Source organism: Ammodytes marinus (genome assembly GCF_949987685.1).
Source record: "Ammodytes marinus genome assembly, chromosome: 5".
Taxonomy (NCBI): Eukaryota; Metazoa; Chordata; class Actinopteri; order Uranoscopiformes; family Ammodytidae; genus Ammodytes; species Ammodytes marinus.
Genome location: NC_137234.1, coordinates 1,157,392 through 1,184,891, shown reverse-complemented (window position 1 = coordinate 1,184,891; position 27,500 = coordinate 1,157,392). Strand labels below are relative to the sequence as shown.

The following is a 27,500-nucleotide window of genomic DNA, read 5'->3' as shown; positions in this document are numbered from 1 at the left end:
TATTTGGTGATTTTTACGGGACATCAGGCCGCCGTGGTTAATGTTAAACACACGTCCTTCAACTGCTAACATGGTCGCATGTTTAGAACGTAGACTATGGAACGTCAAACGCCCCCCTGTTCCGCAACAACAAGCTGGAGCATTTAAACAGAGAGGCGGAACTGATCGTGTCGGGAATCTTACTACCCCCCGAGGTAGTAAAATTCCCGGAACGATCACTCGCACCTTTCTTCCCTCGTTCCGCAACTGTCGCATTTACACAGCAGGGCGGAGGGCCGAAAGGCCGGCATATTCCCGGCTTTCACTGGCTGTGTAAAAGGGGCTTCTGTCTCTCTCTCTCTCTCTGTCTCTGTGTGTGTCTCGCTATGTGTTTGTCTCTCTCTCTCTCTCTCTCTCTCTCTCTCTCTCTCTCTCTCTGTGTATATGCGACAAAACCTACGCACTTTAGAACTCAGAGTTCACATCCACACTGTGCAACACGTTCTTTTGTTCTGATATTCGACTAAGACTAAAACTGTTCCCTGATTTCTCTTCGAACCAGCTGTCCAGCGCGCGCTTCCCGTCAAAGCCAGCTATGGGCGGCCCGTTGACGGCTAACGTTAGTGTGTCGTTTAGCAGGTCCGGGGTCAGCTTTGAGCGGTGGTTGTTCTTGCAGGTCTTGGTTAAAGAGCTTCGTCCTCGGTCGCAGCGAGAGGCGGAGGACGGAAGCACACGCACAACCTGAGAAAGGCTGTGGAGGACGGGGAAACGCTGACGGTGCCTGGGGACAGAGGGGAGATTTTAATGTTACTAATTAATATTATTTAATTTATATTTTTATTTGGCATTTTTATGCTTTATTTGATAGTGTAGAGACAGAGTTGAAATGGGGCAGAGAGGGGAGTGACATGCAGAGAACGACCGCGGGCTGGAATCGAACCCGGGTCCGCTGCTGGCCGAGGCCCATGGGGGGGGGACGCCTTACCAACTGAGCTAAAGGCGCCCCCATTAATTTATTTTTCATTGAACCTTTATTTATACTCGAAAGAACAATTGAGGGGTGTGTCTGTGTGTGTGTGTGTGTGTGTGTCTGTGTCTGTGTGTGTGTGTTTATAAGTGTGTGTGTGTGTATGTGTGTGTGTGTGTGTGTGTGTGTGTGTGTGTGTGTGTGTGTGTGTGTGTGTGTGTGAGTGACCCTCATACGTAGCCTAATTAAAACAGTTACAGGTAGAGTTTGGCAGATTTAAGATAGCTTGTTTAAACGCTGGTGATACCTGGGGGTAGGAAAGGATGGGGGCGAAAATATAATATGATTTAGTTTTGAATATGAAATAAATATATATATAAAAAAAACTGTATTAAGATAATTTTTTGGGGCATTTTCAAAGCTTTGTTGACAGTTTGGAGACTGGAGAGACAGAGATGAAATGTGTCAGAGAGGGGAATGACATGCAGAGAACGACCCGGGCTGGATTCTAACCCGGGTCTGCTGTGAAGAGGACTGACAGACAGACAGACAGACAGACAGACAGACAGACAGACAGAGAGGGGAATGACATGCAGAGAACGACCCGGGCTGGATTCTAACCCGGGTCTGCTGTGAAGAGGACTGAGACTCCATAGTTTTTTTTATATATTGGTTCAGATTATTTTATGTGTTACGGCAAATTCAGCCCAATAATGTAATAACATTTCTTTTGTAAAAGTTTAATAAACAAATTTATAATATGTATTTTTTTAAATAAATTAAACGCTGACGGTACCTGGGGATAGGGAGGGGAGAAAAAGCATTTTTTTACTATGATTCTTTCGTTTTTCAGATTGGTTAAAGGTGCTATGAGGAATTTTGTTCTGTTGTTGTTCTTCACTTGTTTTTGAAAAGCAATTCAAACAGTAAATAAATGTATTATCATTATATAGCTATCGAGGTAACTCAAACTACCTAGCCTAGACAAAGTTGGTCAACATTAGAAATAAAATAAGGAGGGCGCCCTTAGCTCAGTTGGTAGGGCGTCCCCCCCCATGGGCCTCGGCCAGCAGCGGACCCGGGTTCGATTCCAGCCCGCGCTCTGCATGTCACTCCCCTCTTAGTCTCGCGAAGCCAGACCAAACTACAGCAAATAGTATGGTCTGGAAGTACTCTGTTTAGAGCCGTCTATTCGGGTGGGGAAACCGGGGGAAACCGGGGGAAACTGGGCTAGCCTGTTTGTATTTGTTTAAACCAATCACAATCATCTAGGGCGGGGCTAACCCCGGGAAGCAGCAGCGGTGTCCTGCAAAATAGTGCCGGGGGGGGACTTATTTTGATGGAACGTCTTCACGTCCAGAGACTGTCAGAGAAATGGCTAAACCCGCAAACGCCACACAAAAACTATTAAAGACAAAAGGAATATACATAGTGTGTTGCTTTCTAACCAGCATGTCAAGACACCATACACTTTAGCCCCCGAGGAGCTCACGGGATAACTTAACCGGAGTTAACTTGCCACGTAGTGTTATCTCTGGTAACATTATCATCGGCGGTTGAGAGGACGGCTACGGCGGTAGAGTAGAATTTATAGCATTCGAGAACTTATGTCACCACCTCCTATCGCTGTAGTCAGAGCCGTAGTCCGTCTGTTTACAGGCAGAACAGGGTTTTGACGTTGTGAGCGCTACACCAACTGCAGCAAGTAGCCGTAAGTTGCTAGGTGATAGTGGAAGCCGTTGGAATCTTTCCCCGTCGCTAAAACACCGCTGCTTAGTCCCTAATTCACCAAAGAAAGGGAACGGCGGATCTTAATCTAGCTGGTTATAAGGTCCGGTGCTCAATTCAAACCCCCACGCTTCATTTTCCAGAGTTTATGAGGGTATTTCTGCCCGGGGGTAGTTGTACAATGAAGTTGGACAGCTAGGCTAAGCTAGGATGCGTCCCGGACCGCCGAAGTATCGCCACACTTTATTTCTGTCTACAATAATGTGACTTCCCACACCCTGTGTGTGTGTGTGAGAGAGAGCGCTGCACATAATCACACGGGTTGACTGTGAGCGAATTGTTTCCGAATTTGAGGGGGATCACAATAGGGGAAAGCCAGCAACCGGAAAAGGAGGGGGCTGCGTCAGGGCTGCGCATGGGGCTGCGTTGCTTTTCGACGCAAGCGAATAGACGCTGGCGGAAGTGGTCATGCCAGACTACTCCCCTCTCTGCCCCATTTCAACTCTGTCTCTACACTATCAATAAAGCATAAAAATTCCCAAAAAAATATCTTTAAAAAATTAATAAATAAATTATTGGAAGGATTAAAATAAGCAAAGAAAAAATGGCAATCCAAATTCAAAAATAAATTAACATTCACAACGCTATATTCTGTTAATTCGCAGTTCTAATATCGTCATATCACACACACACACACACACACACACACACACACACACACACACACACACACACACACACAGACACACACACACACACACACACACACACACACACACACACACACACACACACACACACACACACACACTTACCTGCTTATGTGACTGCTGAGGTCTTTGAATGAGTTGACACTGCAGTAGTCAGACTTCAGCTCCCTCCATTCCCCCAACACACTCGCTCTGTCTCCGTCCATCACTCCAGAGGGGAACGTCTCCACGTGGGCCAGTAGAACCTGGGTTCACAACCAGAACAGACATGAATTCATATTGTTACAGCCATTTTTTAAGTTAAATTAGTGTATGAATTGTTGACTGTTTATTTGGGGTAATTGAGTTATTAGATGACAGGGGGCGTGGTTAGATGGCAGGGGCGTGGTTAGATGACAGGGGGCGTGGTTAGATGACCGGGGGCGTGGTTTGGGCCAGCTGTTAATTGCACTGGAGAACGGCAGCCTGGCAGTCCAGCCAAGTCACGACATGAGTAGGAACTGTGGTTGAACATAATTTTGACCACTTTCAGCCACTTGAAGTTAAATGTTTGTTTTCGCCAGCAACCTAAGCTTTTTCGTTTAGTTTATATTTATTTGTTATTTTGAAAACCTTTGGTACTCGTTTTTGGAAACCTTTCTGTTCGACAATAAATACTTTTTGGATGCAAGAAAACTACGTTTCGAAGTGCGTATCTCAAAACACCACAGTTAATGCCCCGGATGCATCATCGTGTAGGATGCCGTGACACATATAACTCACTTTGAATGGTTTATAAATATCCAGGGCAAATAATGGAGAATTAATATACGTCAGCATTTACCAAAACACAATAAAGAGACAAGTGAAAGCTGCTTCTGAATTTGCTTAAAGGGACACTGTGTAACATTTTAAGTAATTTATTAGCTCAAATCAATATCCTCATTCACAAATATGTCCTCATTGGTGTGAAATCACCTCTGCCAATAATCTGAATTATCCTCCTGAGCGGAGAATTACAAATATTAATGTTACATTTTGTACATTGAGCAGGCAAGTCTTATGGAGGCATCCATGTTTTTGGAATGTCATCAGGTGCATTGTTTAGAATTTAGAATTGTTCTTGTCCTTGAAGGCCACTGTAGCTTCTGTTATTATTCAAAAGGGGTGGGGTTACCCAGGGAGCGTTGCATTCTAGAACTTTCTTGATGATGTCATATTACACACTGCCCCTTTAATATTTCAATGAAAATACTATATACAACTTTACTTATACTTACTACCACCACCTTTATTAGTTTGCATTAGTATCTGTACATAGGGGAGAACAGGGGAATGTGAGCCATCGGGTAATGTGAGACACCCCCTGTATCTAGGCTATGGAACACATTTTTGGTCATGTGAGATATATTTTCAAGCCCCTCTCATTTCCCCTTGGCCATGAAAGAGAGGACCTCATGGTGCTGTGGTAAGCATGTTTTTTTCACCAAAATTTCTTTTTTGCATGTAAAAGTAAATTTTCTTGCTTTCAACTTAATCGATTGTTGTGCCAAAGCAAATTGATTCAGGTAGAAAAACTTCTATCATACGTGTTGATGAACTACCAACATATGAAACCATGTGATGATGATAACTGAAGATTAGCCTGATTTGCTGAGAGAGGTAGTTTTTTCTCAAATGTGGCAGTGGGGTAAAGTGAGACAAATGCTGTGGGGTAAAGTGAGCCACTGTCTCACTAGGAAACGTCCTGAATTAATGGGAAATGTGTCAATTTGACTGATAAATCATTTTAGCTCCCTTAGAGGGAAGCAAATGTAAAAAGTGTCTCACATTACCCCGTTCTCCCCTATATGGGTGTGTGTGTGTGTGTGTGTGTGTGTGTGTGTGTGTGTGTGTGTGTGTGTGTGTGTGTGTGTGCATATGAATAAGTAATTATGGTTGTATGTACAGTTTTAATTTACCTGTATCTCCTCTTCTCCAAAGGCCTGGAGCTCCTCGCGCTTTGGAGGCCACTTCGCCAAATCCAAAACCTTCAAGATTCAAAAATGTTTATCGTCATTGTCATGTCATTTGCCTGTCGATCTAGTTTTAAGTTTTACATTTCAAACTCAAAACTTTAATCCTAACCCTACATTTTACCATGCGTGACATCACACATGGTAAAATGTAGGGTTAGGATTAACAGGACAGCTGGGCCAAGGGAAGACTGAGGGAAGAAAAACCTCATTCATTATATTATAATAGCGCAGTTTTCAACACATTTCATTCAGTCCTTCTAGTTGCAGAGTTCGCTGGTGCGAGGCTAACATGCGGCAACGGTTCATGCTAGCCTGCTACTAAAACAGTCTTACCCACTCCACAGTACACCTGAGGCAAACCAATTATAACGCCAGACTATCGATATAAATGTCTGTGTTGATAGAATAATGTTAGAAATACAACTAACCTTGCAAAAAATAAATAAAATAAAAATAAATGTAAAAGAGAAAGAGAAACATAAGCAATAACAAAGAAATAAAACAAATATAAAGAAAATTAAAAGTATAAGTTAGGCTAACTCTTGCTCACTTACAGTTTGACTGTTGATTTGTGTGCAATGTCGCTGAAATAAATAAATAAATAGATAGATAGATAGATAGATAGATAGATAGATAGATAGATAGATAGATAGATAGATAGATAGATAGATAGATAGATAGATAGATAGATAGATAGATAGATAGATAGATAGATAGATAGATAGATAGATAGATAGATAGATAGATAGATAGATAGATAGATAGATAGATAGATAAATAAGAGAAACACCAGTATGAAAACTAAGAGCTAAAATAACAAAACTAAAAACAGACATAACAATTAACCCAGATGTTTACTTACCTTACACGCCTTAGCAAAGCCCCTGCTCCGGACATCCAACCTCTGGCTCAGAATCCCCTGACTCCTGTTGCAGATTTTATCCCTGATCGACTGGAACTTTGCCTCTGCTACCCTCAGATTCTCCAGCGCGACACCGTTGAAACTCTCCCTGAAATTCTCCTCGAATTCCTGCAGATATTCGCCGGGACTGTCCACAAGCTGTCCTATCTCCTCCACAGCTTCTTGTATCTTGGATTCCACTTGCGACACGATCAAATACTCGCCCTGGAAAGCGAACGCCAGTCTTGAAAACACCGCGATGACGTCCAGTAAGAAATAGATAAGTTTGACCGATTGGTAGTCGGTGAGGAACTGTAGTAAACTGAGAGCGATCGCGGCGGCGTCTGCCCGTTGAGATTGTCCGCTGATGTCTTTTAAATGCGTCAGAACCTCCATGTAGTCTTTGATAAGCGCATTCAGGACGTTTGGCTCTCCTGTGTGGGGGAGAAAGATGAGATCATAAGGCTGTGATGGTCAAGCAGAGTCTTTAATCAAACTAATAGAGTAGAGGCTTCATTTTTCTTGGGTCCTTAGCAAATGAAGGTCTGTCTGTCTGTCTGTCTATCTATCTATCTATCTATCTATCTATCTATCTATCTATCTATCTATCTATCTATCTATCTATCTATCTATCTATCTATCTATCTATCTATCTATCTATCTATCTATCCATCTATCCATCCATCCATCCATCCATCCATCCATCCATCCATCCATCCATCATATCCCACCTATAATCCATCGGACAGCTCGTATGTCTCCTAGGAACTCGGCTTCGTCTGAGAGGGTTGGAGCGGTGGATCGTAGCTCTGACATCATGCGAGGTGAGTAGCGGTAGAAACTCAACAGCTGCTTCAAGTTGTTCTCTAGATCCTCCAAGCATGGCAGCTCCTTACCTGGAGGGAGATGGGATACAGAGAGAGAGGGAGTGTTTATTTATTGTTGAAGACCTACTTCACCTGGTGGGATTATGAAGGTGTATTGAACTCTGAGATCCTATGTAGTATAAATGTGCAAAGAATTTAGAAATCGGTTCATCCTAGCCTGAGAAAAGGCAGAAAGAGTGTTTTATGGTCTCACTGTCTAACCCTAAATTTTACCATGCGTGACATCAAACATGGGAACATGTAGGGTTAGGATTAACAGGACAGCTGGGCCAAGGGAAGACTGAGGGAAGAAAAACCTCATTCATTATATTATAATAGTGATTTTATAATGATAGAACGCTGGTTCCATATTGGTGAAGTATTCCTTTAAGCATTTTACGGTATAAATTAAGTATTAAAAAGGAAAAACAGTGATTTTTTACCATGGACCTATAAAGAAATGGACAGCGGACTGAAAACCGTTGGAACGTGAAGCCATTCATTCCTATGAAAGCTGTTCATTGGCGCAGGGCGACCATTCAGGAAGTGACTTTGGTGCCGACACACCCCTAAAGCATGACACGCAGTGACGTTACTCATTCTCCAGCAGTGTAACGTTATAATATGTCCGTGCATTAAGCTAAGCGGGACGAGCACAGTTGCATTGTTTATCGACCATGGAAGTATAAGTTACTAATCCCCGATGATTCTCTGTATGTAATATTTAAATTACACCCCGTCGTTGTAAAGTAATATAGTGATAAACGAAGATTCCTCCCGCCATCGGAGGCCGGGCCGGCCGAAGCAACGGTTGTTTCACTACGGCTCCTTTTAGCGGCTACACGTCTAACGGCTAAAACTGAAAATAAAACGGCTATAAAACGCTTTCGGTGGCGTTTTGAAAAGCGAAAACTTCCATCCTATTAGTACATGGTCTAAAGAAAAGTATGAGCCTTTGATTGATATCCAGAAAGATTTAGCGGAGATACATTCTTGTTTGACGAAATTGTATTGGGAATGAATGGGGCCAGGGCTCTCTATGATCTCCATTCTGTTTTACGGACCCGTCCCAGACAGTCTAATGCGTGTAATACCAGGCGTGACCACCTGTCCATGCTGGCTGCTCGGAGAAGGCAGCATCCTGGGGGCCTGTTTTTTACCGCTGATGGTGTCCAGTACTTGTGGTCTATGGATGTGTGTGTGTGTGTGTGTGAGAGTGTCTGTGTGTGTGTGTGAGTGTGAGTGTGAGTGTGAGGGAGTGTGAGTGTGAGTGTGAGTGTGAGTGTGAGTGTGAGTGTGAGTGTGAGTGAGTGTGTGATTGAGTGTGTGTGAGTGTGAGTGTGTGAGTGTGAGTGTGTGTGTGTGTGTGTGCGTGGGTGTGTGTGTTCTTACCGCTGATAGTGTCCAGGACTTCTAGATGTGGCCTGTGGATGATGAGGGGCAGAGAGAGCAGCCAGGGGAAAGTCTTCTGCAGAGCGACACACACACCAGACCTCAGCGCCGCAGACATGTTGGACCCATCCACACCCAAACCCACCACCAACAAGTCCTGGAACCTGGAGAGAGAAAAATAATAATAAAATAAATAATAATAATAATAATAATAATAATAATAATAATAATAATAATAATAATAATAATAATAATAATAATAATAATAATAATAATAATAATAATAATAATAATAATTGTTAACAAAATTTTGTTTCGTTATAGTATTATAACATTTAATGAAGATACATTACAATACTGTCTTGCTATGAACTTTGTCCTACTAAACTTAGGGAACCTAGGTTTATGGCTCCCTACATGTAAGGAGATATATGTGTCTTCAATGGTTAAAAGTTCAGCTGTGGGAGAGCTCCCTGTAATAATAATAATAATAATAATAATAATAATAATAATAATAATAATAATAATAATAATATAATAATAATAATAATAATAATAATAATATAATAATAATAAAAATTGTAATTATAATCATTTAAACACAATAAAAATAATAATACACTGAATTAAAATTTAAATTATAAAAATAATAATAATTTAATAATAATAAAAAATAAATAAAATAAAAAATAAATAATAAAAAATATTTTAAAATAGGAGTTCTGAAACCTTACATTTTATAGAAATATATTGAAAGTTTTTTCGGGATGTAAAATCCTCATTTTCAGACTCAAACACTGAAAAAACAATATAGGGGAGAGTGGCCTAAGTTGTGCATTTTGGAAGTTGTTCCACTCCTTGTGCATCAAGACAACTTTTTTTCCGAAAGCTATATTTCTTCAACAGTTTATTCCAGATCCAAAGTTTTTATTGCCAGGGATGCACAACACCCTGAAATATATGTACATATTTGAGTTGGAGACTTTACTGTCAAGGCCTCACTTTAAAGCCACTTTGAGTGAAAAGTTGCACAACTTAGGCCACTCTCCCCTATATATAATGCTCCTACAATAAAGTATAGAAAAAACTAAAACAATTTACATCAATAATTAAATATGTTAAACCTATCCCCCTGAAGGCTGTCTGTGGCTTGTAGAAAAAAAATATATATACTGTTGGGGCGACTGTGTCTCAGGTGGTAGAGCGGGTCGGCTGATGATCAAAGGGTTGGAGGTTCGATCCCCGCCCTGCCACCTGTGTCATAGTTGTTGTGTCCTTGGGCAAGACACTTCACCCACCTTGCCTCGTGTGAATGTCGATAGTTAGCCTGCTATCGGTGTATGAATGTGTGTGTGAATGGTAACGTGTAAATGGGAACAGGTCTCCCTTGAAAAAGAGTCTTCGGACTCAATGGGATTTACCTGGAGAAATAAAGGTTAGAGAAAGACTGTGTATATAAAAAAAATGGAAAAATAAAAAAATGTGTGGGACGCTGTAAATGCAAACACTTACAGTGAAGATCAATAAAAGATGTTAGCTAATGGACAATTTTGTTTAATTTTTTTTTCATTTGTATGTATGTGGGTTAATTATCATTTTCTCTCATTTTAAAACCATTTTCATGTATTTCTTTTGCTTTTTTTTTTTAAATGCACAAAAAACCCTATTTTTGCAATTTAAATAACTAACTAACTAACTAACTAACTAACTAACTAACTAACTAACTAACTAACTAACTAAAGCCCCTATCTCACTGGGCTGTGACAGTGTGCGACAAGTTGGAGACACAAAATTGCGACAAAATGTGCAAATTAGCGACAATTTTCACTTGCAGTCTCACTGAGTTGGTTCCTCACGACACGTTTGCGAATGTCCTGCCCAACACTTGCCAGGAGGTCGCATTTATGTCTCGCGAACGTCTGGCGAGCGTCGCACGACCGTCTCATTTCTGTCTCAAATTTAGTTTCATAAGTCGCCAACCCCTCGCAAAGTTGTCTCACATTGCTCGCACTTTCTGACTCGCGGAAACTAAATTGAGAAGGGTTTGCGACGCGTTGGAGACACATGCGACCACTCTGAGACTATTTTGAGACAGATTTGTCGCACACTTTTTTTGAACATGTTCAAAATTCATGCGACAGAACTGCGCGGCTCTGCGACTCATGCGAGGAAATTGAGACCTCCGCGAACGTTTGGAGACAGTTTAGAGACTCGTTTGCGAATGAAGTCTCCAACTTGTCGCAAACAGTCGCAGCCCAGTGAGATAGGGGCTTTACTAACTAAATACCTAAATACCTTAAGCCTATCCCCGTGAAGGCTCTGTCGATGGCTTGCAGATATCCGTCCGTACTGGGCATGCTCAGTCTCTGCAGTGAGAGGAACTCAGTGTTTGCCGCTCCCTCATTGGTTAAGAACTGGACGTAAACCGCCACCATGTCCGAGAACAAGTCGTCATTCTGCGCGTCCATTATCACACTCAGAAACGGGGACAGACGCATCTTCTCGACCAAATCTTCCCTCAACGCCCGCGCGATGTGATGCACAAGAATCTGACAGTCTCCTGCGAAGAAAAGACAATTAAAATGTAGTTATACAGCAGTTTATATACACAGAAACACATGCACAGGTGTTTATTTGACTAAACCTTGTCTGTTTGCGTCTATATTTCTCCTATACAACCATCTTTAACGGACATTATCTCAACATTAGTTTTTTTTTTCAATACTCTGAACTAAAAATCTACAACTTCTAAAGCAGTTACATCAACTAAACTTTCCATAATCATTCTTGGCACTATTCTGAAGGTTATTACTGAAGGATTTGTTAATTCTAGCGCCCCCCTTTGGACAAAAGCGGTAGTGTTTTACCACGGCAGCTGTTGTTCCTGGGTGAGCGTATACCCATGACAAAGGCATTAAGAAAAACTATATAAAAATAGCATTCTTTACACTGATGGTCTGGTTTGCTGTTACATGTAATTTATGATCATCAGAGGAAAAATGAGACTGTTTCAGAAATATTTAAAAAGTTCCTCGTAGCGCCTTAAACCCAAACTAAAAAACAATTGGGACATACTTTTACTTGTTTATTTCATCCTAGCACTAGTAAGGGTGGGAACTTGAGAGGGGAGATGAGAAAAGACACATTTCAATGTAGCAATCGACTAATAAAGAAACTTAAAATTGAGTTCACATGTGTGTGTGAGTGTGTGTGAGTGCGTGTGTGTGTGTGTGTGTGCGTGCGTGCGTGTATGCGTGTGTGTGAGTGTGTGTGAAAGTAAATTAACTGCTTACCTTCGTTCATGTACTGATCCACTACTTTCAGCTCACATCTCTTGAGCAGTTCGGCCAATGTGTGTGTGTGTGTGAGTGAGAGTGTGAGTGTGAGTCTGTGTGTGTGAGTGTGTGTGTGTTTGTGAGTGAGAGAGTGTGTGAGTGAGTAAGTGAGTGAGTGAGAGAGTGAGTGAGTGAGTGAGTGAGTGAGTGAGAGAGTGTGTGAGTGAGTATGTGCGTGCGTGCGTGCGTGCGTGCGTGTGTGTGTGTGAGCGTGCGTGCGTGTGTGTGTGTGTGTGTGAGCGTGCGTGTATGCGTGTGTGTGTGTGTGTGTGTGTGTGTGTAAAACTAAATGAACTGCTTACCTTCGTTCATGTACTGATCCACTATTTTCAGCTCACATCTCTTGAGCAGTTCGGCCAATGTGTGAGTGAGTGAGTGAGTGAGTGAGAGAGTGAGTGAGTGAGTGAGTGAGTGAGTGAGTGAGTGTGTGTCTGTGTGTGTGTGTGTGTGTGTGTGTGTGTGTCTGTGTGTGTGTCTGTGTGTGTGTCTGTGTGAGTGTGTGAGTGAGAGTAAATGAACTGCTTACCTTCGTTCATGTACTGATCGACCACTTTCAGCTCACATCTCTTGAGCAGTTCGGCCAGTGTGTGTGTGTGTGTGAGTGTGTGTGTGGGTGAGTGAGTGAGTGAGAGAGTGAGTGAGTGAGTGTGTGTGTGTGAGTGTGTGTGTGTTTGTGTGAGTGTGAGAGTGAGTGAGTGAGTGAGTGTGAGTGTGAGTGAGTGAGTGAGTGAGTGAGTGAGTGAGTGAGTGAGTGAGTGAGTGAGTGAGTGAGTGAGTGAGTGTGTGAGTGAGTGAGTGAGTGAGTGAGTGAGTGAGTGAGTGAGTGAGTGAGTGAGTGAGTGAGTGAGTGACTGAGTGAGTGAGTGTGTGAGTGTCTCTGTGTGTGTGTGTGTGTGTATTTTTTACCTTCGTTCATGTACTGATCGACCACTTTCAGCTCACATCTCTTGAGCAGTTCGGCCAGCGGTCTCAGATCGGTGTACGGTCGTCCCTCTGACGCTACGTGATACGCCGCGTTGAAGAGCAAAACCATGTTCTTGCACATCTCCTCCGTCTTCTCCGGATGCATTCTGAGCTTGTAGAGCTGCAGACACTTCTTGTGCAGGTTGCTCTGGCTGTGCAGTTTGATCGTGTGGATCTTAAACTGCTTAGAACCTGTTATGGGAATTAATATCGTGTGAAAATACTGTATGAAATATATACTGTAGATATGGTATTGTCATAAATTGTGAATCTTCGTAGAATAGACAGACAGACAGACAGACAGGCAGACAGGCAGACAGACAGACAGACAGACAGACAGACAGACAGACAGACAGACAGACAGACAGACAGACAGACAGACAGACAGACAGACAGACAGACAGACAGACAGACAGACACATACAGCTCCGGGAAAAAATTAAGAGACCAGTCTGGATTTTTCTTCAATCTTCATCTCTACATTACTTATTGAAAATGCTCTTTAATGACAAAAAATGTATTGGAATTTGGTAGAAATGTTGTCAGTAGTTTGTAGAATAAAACCAAAATGTTCATTCTACTCAAACATATGCCTCTAAATAGTAAAACAAGAGACACTGAACATTTGAACAGTGGTCTCTTCATTTTTTCCCGGAGCTGTAAATTTCAATTCCACGACAAACCATTTTGGTTTTACACTATAAACTACTGACAACATTTCTTCCAAATTCACAATAAAAATATTGTCATTTAGAGCATTTCCATGAAGTAATGTAAAGATGAAGATTGAAGAAAAATCCAGACTGGTCTCTTCATTTTTTCCAGAGCTGTATATACAGTCAAGTGCGAAAGTTTGTGAACCCCTTGAACATTTTGGAATTTTATTTATTGTAACCATCATTAATTCATTTTTATCAATACCAGTATTTTTTATATGAAATAACAGATGTTTGTTTATCAATTCAACATTTTTCTTTTCCAGAAATCAATTGTTAAAACAGATAAAACAAATTATTTGACGAATGTTGTATGTGCAAAAGTTTGTGAACCCTGAGCTGCATTGCTTAAATGGAGCAGGTAAACACAATCAGATGGGCCAAATTGAGTCATGAAATGGACCAATGTAGTGAGAGATCTTTAGGGAAGAAATTGGGCGGCACTAGATACAACAGAGATAAAACCAGGTCAGTTTAGGCTCACCAAAGTGAACCCATACAGGTCAGACATGCTAAAAGGGGAAACAATCTCAGAGGATCTCAGGAATAGAGTTGTGATGCTGCACATTTGTCTGGGGACAGCTATAAATTATTTAAAAAAAAGTTTGAGCTCCATCGGTCCACCGTGAGGCAAATCATCTACAAATGAAGAGCTTTAAGAGTGACTGAACATCTGCCTAGAAGTGGACTTCCTTCAAAAATATCCACAAGCGCCACAAGATAAGTGATTTTTCAGTTAAAAGCCAACCCAAACATTACATCTGGTGATTTGCAGACCTCTCTTGCAGCATCTGGGACAGATGTGCATGGTTCCACAATAAGAAGAAAACTCAGTCAACATGGCTTTCATGGGATGATTGCTGAAGAAGCCTCTGCTCTCAAAAAAGAACAAAACTGCTTGTCACAACTTTGCCAGAGAGCACCTGGAGATACCTGAAGTCTTATTCTGTGGACAGATTAGTCAAAAATTGAACTGTTTGGTCATAACCAAAACCGCCATGTTTGGGCAAAAACGCAATTCTGCCTACCACCTAGAGAACCTTCTCCCAAGTGAATAATGGTGGTTTCAAATTGTCTGCAAATCTCCAGGTGTAATGTTTGGGTTGGCTTTTACCTGAAAAATCACTTTTCTTGTGGCGCTTGAGGATATTTTTGAAGGAAGTCCACTTCTAGGCAGATGTTAAGTCACTCTTAAAGCTCTCCATTTGTAGATGATTTGCCTCACGGTGGACCGATTGAGCTCAAATTTTTTTTTATGAATTTATAACTGTCCCCAGACCAAGGGCGTAGGATTATATAGGGACGGTAGGGTCCCGACCCTACCAAAATCCAGCCTCTACTGTGTAGTCCCTACCAATAATACACCCGCTGTCCGTATTGTTTAGGCAATAATTATAGTACACAAAGGGTTAAAAATCAGTCTCTGCTAGAAGTCCCGCCTCTAAACAACTATCGCGCTTTGATTGGCTGTAGCGGTTTCCCGCAAACCTATATTCAACCTGATTGGCCGTCCCCGCTGTCACTCCCATCTACTTGTTAAAAAAAAAAAAAGCTACCGGCAACTTGCTAGTCCCAGACAGGAGGAGCAACAGGACGCCTCAGTGCATAGCTAATATCTGCATCTGCGAGTGTAAGTTCTGCCTTCGGTCACGTCAGCGAGACGGATTTTAATATCAGTGATGTCATTTGCAGTAACACTTATAATTGTGTGTGTTTTATGCTTGTGCGTGTGCGCGCGCGCTGTGCGTGCGTGCGTGTGTGTGTTTGTGTGTGTGTAGGATGTCGAAGAAACGAAAACTGGACATAATAGACTTCTTTGGAAGTGAACGTGTAAGTTAATTAAAATGTTATATATTTTAGAGCCATAACAATACTGATATTGATTATTAGTCAGCATAGGCTATAATGCCAAAGAGATCCGCATTTTAAGGTATAGGCCTACCATTATTTTCATGTTTTATTTGTGTGGAAAGGGAGCAATGGTTTAAAAAAAATTTGGGATAAATAAACATTAATTAAATTTAATAACCTTTATTTTCCTTCAAGGTTTCCCTCTCATGTACAGTAACAACAAGCACATTGCAGATGCTCATGTGATTTTATACATATATATTTTGGGGGAATAAAACATAATAATTGTGTGAACATTTTGTCTACCCATGTATGTACCCTAATATATCTGTTCATATGTCATGCATCAACATACTTCTGTCAGGTGACAGACAGTGGAGAGACTGGAGGAGATAGAGGAGGAGAGACTAGAGGAGGAGAGACTGGAGGAGATAGAGGAGGAGAGACTGGAGAGGATAGAGAAGGAGAGGATAGAGAAGGAGACAGAGGAGGAGATGCTGTAGAAGATGAAGGAGAGGCTAGAGAAGGAGAGGCTGGAGGAGATGGAAGAGAGGCTGGAAATTCACAGGTGAGGTTCAATAATGATTAATATGTTAGTCATGAGATTCAGTTGCACCAGAGTAAAGTTGAAAACTCTTCTAAGTTGACTCATTTTCTTTCATTAGTTGCTTTAACCTATAACATTACAGAATGCATATTCTCTTTTGATATTCAGATATGCATTATAAACATGTTAATTAAGCCGATTTATTGATTTTTTTTTTCAATTATCATTGCGAATACAAAAAAAACCTATCAACTTTAGGAAGCACTTTCATATCCCACGGACCCCACCAATGTCCAAATCAAACCTACTCCCTTGCCCCAGACAAATGTGTAACATCAAAACTCTATTCCTGAGATCCTCTGAGATTTGTTTCCCTTTTAGCATGTCTGACCTGTATGGGTTCACTTTGGTGAGCCTAAACTGACCTGGTTTTATCTCTGTTTTATCTAGTGCCACCCAATTTCTTTCCTAAAGATCTCTCATTACATTGGTCTATTTCATCAACCAATTTGGCCAACCTGATTGTGTCAACCTGCTCGATTTAAGCAATGCAGCTCAGGGTTCACAAACTTTTGCACATACAACATTCGTCAAATAATTTGTTTTATCTGTTTTAACAATTGATTTCTGGAAAATAAAAATGTTGAATTGATAAACAAACATCTGTTATTTCATATAAAAAATACTGGTATTGATAAAAATGAATTAATGATGGTTAAAATAAATAAAATTCCAAAAGGCTCAAGGGGTTCACAAACTTTCGCACTTGACTGTATATTGTACTGTCATAACCTATGAATCTTCCAGACAGACAGAGAGAGAGAGAGAGAGAGAGAGAGGGAAAATAGCGTTTTGCGACAGACTAATTGTAAAATATTTTTTTTCAGCTCAGATCATTTCTATGAGGTGTCCAGAACAACATACTAAAAGTCCTAAGAAATCCTAGTTAAGGAAATATGTTTAATTCTCATCAATCCGAGATGTGTGCCAATAAGGCGAGACACCAATAAATCCCAATGGGGCGCTCCGGTGGTGTAGTGGATAGAGCGCGTACCATATTGGCTCCGCCTATGTTGCAGTGGTCGCGGGTTCAAATCCGACCCGTGGACCTTTACTGCAGGTTATCCCCCCTCTCTCTCTCTCTCTCTCTGTCTCCCCATCTCAACTCTGTACTGTCTAATAAGCTCGAAAATGCAAAAAAAAAACAAAAAAAAAAAAAACAATGCATCCCAATGGGGCAATTTTTTTCCTTTTTACGCCTATCAAAATGAAACTTTACACAATGAAAGTGTCCGCGAAAAGTCAAATGTTTTGTATTACGAGTTTCTTTGAACTAACCAAAGATAAAGGCAGACGTCCTGGATGACTGGACCGTGTACTGTCGACACACGTGACACCACATTTTAGAATAATAACAGAAGCTACAGTGGCCTTCAAGGACAAGAACAATTCTTAATTTTAAACAATGCACCTGATGACATTCCAACTATGACACTTTCAAGATGGCGGCACTAGGCCTTGGTCCAAAATATGCAGAAATATGGACATATATGAGACCCTTTCTAAGGAAAAAAATAATAATTAAAAAAAAATGTTCAGCTATTATGCACTAAATTAAATGTACTTGTAGCGACTGCTCTCCAATAAAGGCCGCTAAGAGGCTTAATGGGCTCCAGGCAGTTACGCGTCCAAACAAATCTCCAACTCCGGTGATGGGTATAGTTTAAAGAGTTTAATAAATGAAAGGCAGAATTACAACGGATGAATGAGAACATGTAGATGGTGTTGAAAATAAACAAATAAAATATATACTGCTGTAATTGAAGGTTATTTGACGTTGTTGACGATAAGTTGACGATAAGTTGACGATAAACAGAAAATAAAACAGGTGCGCCACTAACCCCCTTTGTATCCTAACCCTCGCCCGCCACAAGTGCCCCGGTATATAAACCACACCCACACCCACATGTGTCAATCAAAACGGAAGTGTATAACTTTTCAAAATAAACAATTTTGGCCCCTACAATTCCGGCCCCTAATTATTATGTTTCAAATTCAAATAATAATTACACATTTGACATGACAATCAACACAGTAAATATATTTTCTTGATCTTCTTTCTTCATTATTTGTAATCCAAAGAAAGAGTGATTAGTCAAAGTCATGTCTCCAGGAACAAAGTCAAGAGGTCAAAAGTTTGTTTGGGTCAGTCAATGATCCTCTGCCTCCAGTAGTAGGCAGACTTTGTTGATGGGCCTGGTCAGAAATCCGGTCTTGGACTTGATCCGAAGCTGACGTACAAGTCCCTTTTTGTCCATCATGGTCTCCACAATCCTTCCAGTCAACCAGGAGTTGCGAGGTGCTGAATCATCCACAATGACGACGATGTCTCCTGGGGTGAAGTTGCGTCTTATGTTGGACCATTTCTGTCGTTCTTTTTTTCTTCTTCTTCTTTTTTCTCTTTCTCTCTTCTCTTTCTTTCTCTCCATCAGGGTTCTGAGGCCACTCTTCCTGAGGACCAAGAAGAAACGGAGGTCCGTACACCCACATTTCCTTCTTTAGGAAAGCTTTAACTTTCACACCTCTGGAAGGCATGTCTGCGGGATTGTCATTTGTGTTGACATACCTCCACTGATGTTCATCTGAGGCTTTGGCAATTTCAGTCACTCTGTTAGCCACGAATGTTCGAAATCGTGTGGTCCTGTTCTTTATGTACTTGAGCACAGAGGTGCTGTCAGTCCAAAATGTAGAGTCTGCTAGTTCCATCTGCAGCTCTTTCCTCAATATTGTGTCCATTCTGCTTGCCATGGTAGCAGCAGTCAACTCCATGCGAGGGATGGTGACTGGCTTCAAAGGAGCCACTCTGGCCTTTCCCATCACAAATGCACAATGTGTTTGGCCATGGTTGTCATGCAGTAACAAATAACTCACAGTTCCATAACCATCCTGACATGCATCAGCAAAATGGTGTAGCTGGGCAGATGTTACCGTTCTGAAGTTTGTAGGTTTGAAGCATCTGTTGACTTTAAAGTCTTCCAAGTTATGGAGCTCCTGAATCCAGCTCATCCATTCCTGCACAAAAGAGTCTGGTATCACATCATCCCAACCAGTCTTTTCCCGACACAATTCCTGTAGGATCCTTTTTGCAGTCAGGACTACTGGTGCCAACATTCCAAGGGGATCATATACAGAGCTGACAGTCGACAAAATCCCTCGTCTTGTCAGTGGTCTGTTTTTGAGGATGATTTTGAACTTGAAGACGTCAGACTGAACACACCATTGTACACCTAACATCCTCTCCTCAGGTAATTTGTCATGGTCCAAATCCAGATCCTTCATTTCTTTTGCTCTTTCCGTTTCAGGTATGGCAGCCAAGTACAAAGCCTCCCTTGGAGCAAATGGCTCTTAACTCGTGATAAAGAGCTATTGCGTCCTCTTCTGAAGCTGCTGAAGCGAGGCAGTCATCCACATAAAAGTTGTTCAAGATGGTGTTGATAGTTTGTGGGCTGAACTGGCCAGTGTTGTCTTCAGCACATTTCCTCAGGGCAAAATTTGCACAACTTGGAGATGATGTTGCTCCAAATAAATGCACCGTCATTCTGTATTCCACCATGTTCTGACTGTAATCTCCATCAGGCCACCAGACGAACCGTAGCAGGTCCCGATCTTCCTTTGGTACTTGCACTTGGAGGAACATCGCTTCGATATCCGCAGCAATGACAACAGGTTCTTTACGGAATCTAGCTATGACTCCAATCAAGGTGCTGGTGAGGTCTGGCCCCTGTAAGAGCTGAGAGTTCAGTGAAACTCCCCGATATGTAGCTCCACAGTCGAAGACTACTCGAAGTTTTTTCTTTTGTGGATGCAAAACTCCATGGTGTGGTAGATACCATTTTCTGCCATCACTACGTTCCAAGATCCCTTCTGGTACTTTCTCTGCATAACCCTTGGATATCATGTCAGACATGAAGTTGGTGTACTCCAAGTGATAGCATGGATCTCTCTGGAAACGCCTTTTTAAGTTTAGTGTCCTCTGTTCAGCGCAGTTCTTATTGTCAGGCAAGCAGATTTTCCTGTCCTTCAATGGTAAGCCAAAGCAGTAATGTCCATTTACCAGCTTTGCAGATGCTGAAACCAACTCCAAGAACTGCTGATCTTCTTTTGAAGGTTCTTGGTCATCTTTGACACACTCAGGAAAGTCAATCTTGTACTGCTGCTCCCACTGCTCATCAAGTGTAACAACTGATATCCTGTTAACACTGATGTCTGACTGCTCCTGAGCATAATCATCTTTTCCTCCCAGAGGTCCATTAACTGTCCAGCCGAGCAATGTTTTAACGGCATACGGTCCATCTCCCACACTTCTAATGACTTGAAGTGGTTCAAGAGCCTTTGGTACATCAGAGCCAATCAGCAACTCAATCTCACAGTCCAGTTCAGGTAAGTGAATATTCTTCAAATGAGACCACTGTTTGATGTCATTTTGATGTGGGATGTTTCCTTTGTGCACAGGCATTGTCTTCTGTGTGTACACACATGGGAGATCACAGAACTCAGTGCCATTCAGTCCTGTTACCTCTAGGCCTGAAACAATGCTGGTTTCCACGACCTTCCTTTGACCCATTGTTCTCAGAAGAATATTTGATTTTCTTCCCTGGAGATTGAGTTTAGTCATTAGCCCCAATGTGCAAAATGACGCAGTGCTTCCCGGGTCAAGAAATGCATATGTATGCACTGTTGTGTTCCCCTTCTTGGCCTTTACTTTCACAGGCACTATTGAGAGTTTGCAGTTGTCTTCACCGGCCCCAGTAAGACCACTTGTCTGTACCGAGGCTATGGCTCCGATGTCGGCTTCTTCTTTTGTTGGAGATTGATGTTTGTCCATTTCGTTCCTTCTTTGGTGGATATGCAGCATCCGAGGATGCTTCAAATTGCATATGTTGCAGCTGAGTCGCTTCCTGCAGTCCTTACTCATGTGTCCCTTCTGCAGACAACCAAAGCAGGCTCCATTTTCTTTTAAGAAAGTGATTTTCTCATGATGTGCTTTCTTTTCCAATAGGAAACACACCTCCAAAGCATGTCCACCTCCACAGAACATACACCTTTTTACAGCCGGCCAACTCTCCATTTTCCTAGGTCCATTTCCATGTTTCTCATGTGCAACTGTCACAGTGGTAGCAAATGCACTTCCTTTGATTCTTGGATGCTGTGGTTTTGACATAAAACTCCTTCCATCCTTGCTTGGTGTTGGAGTGTCTCTGATGTCTCCAAACACTGGATCAGTTGCAATCCTCACTTGTTTTTCCAGGTAATTAACCAGATCCCTGAAGGTAGCTCTTTGTTTGTACCTTTCCTGAAAATCACATGCCACAGATCTCCATTTATCCCTCAGTCGATATGGCAGCTTCTTTATGATAATTAGCAGATTAGCAGACATGTTGAGCTCCTGCATGTTGTTGACATCTTCCATGGCATTGCAACATCCTCTTAGAAACAGAGTGTATGCTTGTAATGTTTTTGTGTCATCTGGTTTTATTGACGACCATGAAAGAGCCTTCTCCATGTAGGCTGTAGCGATTTTATGCTTGTTGCCAAAGTGCTCCTGCAGTAAAGACTTTGCCTTCCTGAATCCTCTTTCTGCTGTCATATGAAGGCAGCTCCTCACCATTTCTCTAGGTTGTGCTTCTGTATACTGTTCGAGATAATAAAGACAATCTGTGGGGTTTGGGTTCTTGCTTTCAATATTGTGTTCAAAGGATTTTATGAATGTTTGAAATTGAAGTGGGTCACCATCAAAACGACGAATCTCTTTCTTGGGCATTAAAGAGAGACACTGTTGCTGGACCATTAATGCAGTGATGTCATTTTGCTTTTCCATGATATGAATCATATTACTCTGTTCACCATTGCTTGGAGCAGGCAATGTTGTAGGTACTGTAACATGTGCATCCATAGTCAATGTATTTGACTGTACTGTCACTGGCACTGTGGGGAGAGATTGGGTTTGCGTAATGTCTCCGTCAGCAGTGGCAATCATTTGTGTTCTATTTTCATGTTGTTTCTTCACCATATATGAGTTCATACCATCTGACGCTCTTGATCTGTGGCTACGCACACCAGATCTACTTGAGGCTCTGAGAATTTTCATTTTTGCCATTGTAGCAGCAAGGTTTCCATCCAGTTCCAGTTGCTCTTTTTTCCTCCTTAGCTGCTCTTCCTGCTTCCTAAGCTGCTCTTCCTGTGCTTCTATGGCATGTTTATCTTTAAGCATTTGTTGTTGCACAATAAGAGCAGCCATTTCAGCCTCAGCCTTGATGCATGCAGATGAGGTGGTGGACAATCTTGAGCATGAAGAATGTGATTTGTGACTCCAGTTTGTAATATTTGACACACTGTCACTTGGATTTATTTCATCCTGCATGTCAGATATCGCTTTATTCTGTTGGGAAGGAATGGCAGGTTGAACATCAGAGTGTGGTATATTTCCCTTTAATTCAACAGGTGCAACAGGTGCCTCCTCTACAGTTGGAATGGGAAAGATGACTGATTGTGCAGTTAACACATCTGTAGTCACATTTCTTGCTTGCTGACAGGGTCCTTCAATCTCAGAGAGCCATGTTTGGACATCATCAGTGAAGTCTGTGTTGTGTTTTATTATGCGTCCAAACCATTCATTTTGTGTTACCTTTTCCTCTTTGGGAAGTAAAACCATCACTGACTCATGTGTTGCATTTGCATTTTCATGCAGTTGTTTGAGTTCCTCCAGTTTGAATTGCACTTTCTTTGCATTTTCATCACATTTCATGAGCCCTTTCATTTCAAGTGAGAGCTCTTTCATTTTTGTCACATTAGATTGACGTTGCTTTTGAAGAGTTTCCATTTTGCAAGCCAGCGCTTTGGCTGTAAGCTTGACCGTTCTCTTCTCCGTATTTTCCATTTCATTTGCGTCACTCATTATGCGAACTTTCAATTTTCACAATTCACCAAAGCACAGAGCAACAGACAAAATGTAATCCGCAATGACATTGATTCAGCCAATATGCGATTTCCACACAACAGCACAGCACAGCACAGCGGCGGCCTCAGCCCACCACGCGGTCAAATCAGCCCAAACAATTGCCGATCGCGACAACCAAGCACGCGCAACACAAGCCAAAACAAACAGTCCCCAATGGACAAAACGGCAGCCTTCCAAACTGTGTTCAACTTCAAACAAATACACAGAAGGATCAACAAACATACCGTTTCTGATGGCTGTGATGCACTGCTGTCACTCGCGCGTTACACCGCTGCTGCAGCTGTCAATTGTGTCTCTGATCCAAGGCGTCCGTGGAAAAGAGTCCAATGTTGCTTAGTTCGTTCACTCCAAAACATCGAGATCCAAGCGGTAAGAGCAACGTTGAATCCCGTCCATGCCGTGGTGTTTTTTGGATTGTGTTTTCTGTTTACTAATTGTAGCGACTGCTCTCCAATAAAGGCCGCTAAGAGGCTTAATGGGCTCCAGGCAGTTACGCGTCCAAACAAATCTCCAACTCCGGTGATGGGTATAGTTTAAAGAGTTTAATAAATGAAAGGCAGAATTACAACGGATGAATGAGAACATGTAGATGGTGTTGAAAATAAACAAATAAAATATATACTGCTGTAATTGAAGGTTATTTGACGTTGTTGACGATAAGTTGACGATAAGTTGACGATAAACAGAAAATAAAACAGGTGCGCCACTAACCCCCTTTGTATCCTAACCCTCGCCCGCCACAAGTGCCCCGGTATATAAACCACACCCACACCCACATGTGTCAATCAAAACGGAAGTGTATAACTTTTCAAAATAAACAATTTTGGCCCCTACAGTACTTATGGATATTATAATTACTTTCTACAAAATCTGCTAGGAAATAAAACCCAAAATTCTACACACTGCAGGTTTAAAAAAAAATTAATAATAATTCCACGACTAACCCAGGATAAAGGCAGAAGTCCTGGAGGACTGCACGGTGTATTGCCGACACACGTGACACCACATCTCGTTGATGGTCGGCGAATATCGGAGGAACCAGAACTTCTTGAGCCATTCCTGTTTGAAGCGGCGGATGCGTCTCCCTCCGACCGCGGAGACCTTTGATGGATAAAGATTGAAGACAGTGTTATTGTCATATTGGGTCTTAGTTATTAACACATTAACAGTCACAGAGCAGTCGCTGGCAATGAAACGCTTTAGTCCTGGGCTCTTCCAACAGGGCAATAAAGAAAGTGTATAAGTATAAAAGAAACACAAGTGGGAAGCTGAAAAAACAATAATAATAATAATAATAATAATAATAATAATAAAAACAACAATAATAATAATAAAAAAAACAAACGAAAAAACAATAATAATAATAAAAAACAAACAAAAAAAACAATAATAAAACAATAATAATAATAATAAACAACAACAATAATAATAATAAAAAACAATAATAATAATAAGAAGAAGAAGAAGGAGAAGAAGAAGGAGAAGAAGGAGAAGAAGAAGAAGAAGAAGAAGAAGAAGAAGAAGAAGAAGAAGAAGAAGAAGAAGAAGAAGAAGAAGAAGAAGAAGAAGAAGAAGAAGAAGAAGAAGAAGAAGAAGAAGAAGAAGAAGAAGAAGAAGAAGAAGAAGAAGAAGAAGAAGAAGAAGAAGAAGAAGAAGAAGAAGAAGAAGAAGAAGAAGAAGAAGAAGAAGAAGAAGAAGAAGAAGAAGAAGAAGAAGAAGAAGAAGAAGAAGAAGAAGAAGAGACCTAAATACAAAACTAAATAAATGTGAAATGTAAACAGACGTGTTTATCATCAGGAGAAAGCAGCAGGTCAGCGGAGAAGGACTCATCAGCTGAGTCCATGTCCTGCTCCTCTTCCTCTAGAGGCTGGGAGGGGGTCAGCCGCTCTGGGCCTGAGAGAGAGAGACATGTTATTATCTATCTGTCTGTCTGTCTGTCTGTCTGTCTGTCTGTGTGTCTGTCTGTCTGTGTGTCTGTCTGTCTGTCTGTGTGTCTGTCTGTCTGTCTGTCTGTCTGTCTGTCTGTCTGTCTGTCTGTCTGTCTGTCTGTCTGTCTGTCTGTCTGTCTGTCTGTCTGTCTGTCTGTCTGTCTGTCATCTAGAGGCTGGGAGGGGGTCAGCGGCTCTGGGCCTAAGAGAGAGAAATACACATTAAACCTTCCCTCTCCTCCTCTTTCTTTTTTCTATTCTACATACTACATCCGACGATAAAAAGAATCTAGTTAGGATGCAGTAGGCATACTATTGGGACATACTTTACTCTCTTATTTCATCATAACATTGCGCCTTGATCTTGCCTCTTGCTTTTATATCCGGCGCATCCCCGTTTGTTTTCATATGGAGGCTTCGTCGATGTGACGTCACTTCACGTGCGCACCAGATTGTGGGTCAGAATCGCCCAAATAGGATGCAGTTTTCAACACTAACAATCTTGGCCGGATGAAGTAGGACATCCGGGTACTTCTAACCATCCTAAATCTGGCCACAAGAATCGGGACGTCCTAAATCTTTTTTCTACATACTATGTAGTAGAAAGTATGCGCTTCGGAACACAGGGCTTATTAAAGGAATACTTCATTCACAGTTAGTTTACTAAACATATTTTCTCTACATGTAACTCATATTAGTATTGAATAATTCTGTCATCATGAATAAAAGGGAGTCAGGGGCTCTGGGCCTAAGAGAGAGAAATACACATTTAACTTATCATTATAACAGATAAGGAATGAAACCAAAAATAATAATAAAATATATATAAAAATAAATAAAAATTAATTAGAAAATACAAATGAAACTTTATTAACTATTCAAATTTAAACATTTAAATCATGAAATAAACTTGGATATTCCCTTAGATTAAGTTCTATACTTTTTTTAATAATAGTTTTATTTGTGTGTGTGTGTGTGTGTGTGTGTGTGTGTGTGTGTGTGTGTGTGTGTGTGTGTGTGTCTCTCTCTCTTTGCCTGTGTGTGTGTGTGTTTGTTTGTTCTCTAAATAAAAAATCAATAAATAAAGCATAAAAAAACAAAAAACAAAAACAAAACTTAAAGTCACTACGAGTAACATGGCACGTTGGCGTCCCCTTTGGGGCGTCCCCTTTGGACAAAAGCGGTAGTGTTTTTACGACGCCAGCTGTCGTGAAGCTGTTTTCTAGCTCGTGCCAGGCGTGCGAGATTCAAATGATCAGGAAGCAATATAGTGCATGTCCGTGTGTTGAAAGTGTGAGGGCACCGGACTCTTTTCGGCTCCGTGAGAGTGGTTAGTGACACAGCATCAACTGATGCCAGTCAGTGCTACACACACCTGATTGCAATGAGTTGATGCAGCAGTATCACCTAACTACTCTCTCTCACGGAGCTGAAAGATTACGTGTCCTCACAGAAAGCGAATGAACGAGAGACGGCAGTTAGTATGGATCACGATGAGGTAATGTGTTTATGTTGTTGTAAATAATGACTATTTCAGATGAATAATGGTCATCTGATGATGCTGGTGAGGCAAAGTAAACTTTGTTTTAGTAGGCTACCGCTCATTCATTTAGGAGTAAACACTGCAGTCTAATTCGCTCCCGTGAAATTGTGTATATACGTTGCTTGGCAACGCCCTCCCGCCCGCCTATCACTCTCCCTTTTAGCTTTTCCTCATTGCTTTTTCTTTTTTTTTCTTTGATGGTTCAGCCCCGTTATCAGTCATTATGACGACAAATAACTGTCTCAAACAAGGCTCCCGCTCCCCTTCCCTCACCTGGAGGGATAGGCTTCTCAAATCGCGTTGCTGCGCCACACTGAAATCTGCGACCAATATGGATATGTGACCATAGAGCCTGAACGAGCGAACCGAAAATCGGACTGGGTGTGCGACCAGACCAAATGCAGTAATAAAAACTATATAAAAACGTCTTTCTTTGCACTGATGGTCTCGTTTGCTGTTAAAGGTAATTTATGATTATCAGAGGAAACATGAGGCTGTTTAAAAGATATTTAAATGTTACTCGGAGCTGCTTTAAATCGTCATGATACCTAAAAAAATACCATCAATAAAGTAAAAAAAAAATTTAAAATAAATATTTAAAATTGCCATCAACTTTCTCGTACCTTCGAGGTCTTCTATTGGCCCCTGCTCTGGATGGGGCGGGGCTTGTTGGTCGTGCTCTTCAGCCATTGGTCGATTCTCTCCTCGTAGACGTTTCACTTCCTGCTCCAGCTCTAAAATCCTTCGCTTCAGTCGGACACAGTTCGGGCAGAAAGACGTCGACGGCTCGGCTTGTATCTCCTCTTCTACCGGCTCGAGTTTAAGATTTGAAATATTAAAATGTTCGCAGGATTTTAGCAGTTGATTTGAGTGACAGTCAGAGTCTAATGAAGCCTCCAGGACGTCTTTAAAGATCAGGTCGATTTTCTTGCGCTTAGCAGAAGGCTGTGCGTCCGATTCGTCGCTCGGTGGTTTAGTGGCGTTTGGTTTGTTCTGTAGAGACGGAGATTTGAAGTCTGAATGAAGGATGGGCAAAATGGACGACTTCAACGTACCTGC

The 27,500-nt window shown here is 41.5% G+C and overlaps 1 protein-coding gene across 1 annotated transcript in view; it reads right to left on the bottom strand.

The window, feature by feature from the left end:
• Window positions 1-298: 298 nt before the first annotated feature.
• The window catches only part of prdm11 (PR domain containing 11), a gene marked incomplete at its 5' end in the record, with an annotated part of 35,213 nt that continues 8,011 nt past the window's right edge, over window positions 299-27,500 (bottom strand). Inside the window, 11 exons of the mRNA XM_080028444.1 lie at window positions 299-760; window positions 3,490-3,629; window positions 5,325-5,393; window positions 6,244-6,716; window positions 7,014-7,178; window positions 8,541-8,704; window positions 10,836-11,100; window positions 12,782-13,030; window positions 23,915-24,071; window positions 24,754-24,863; window positions 27,065-27,496. Of these exons, the coding sequence (XP_079884570.1) occupies window positions 445-760; window positions 3,490-3,629; window positions 5,325-5,393; window positions 6,244-6,716; window positions 7,014-7,178; window positions 8,541-8,704; window positions 10,836-11,100; window positions 12,782-13,030; window positions 23,915-24,071; window positions 24,754-24,863; window positions 27,065-27,496 (2,540 nt within the window). The 3' untranslated portion in view covers window positions 299-444. The remainder of the gene's footprint in view (window positions 761-3,489; window positions 3,630-5,324; window positions 5,394-6,243; window positions 6,717-7,013; window positions 7,179-8,540; window positions 8,705-10,835; window positions 11,101-12,781; window positions 13,031-23,914; window positions 24,072-24,753; window positions 24,864-27,064; window positions 27,497-27,500) is intronic.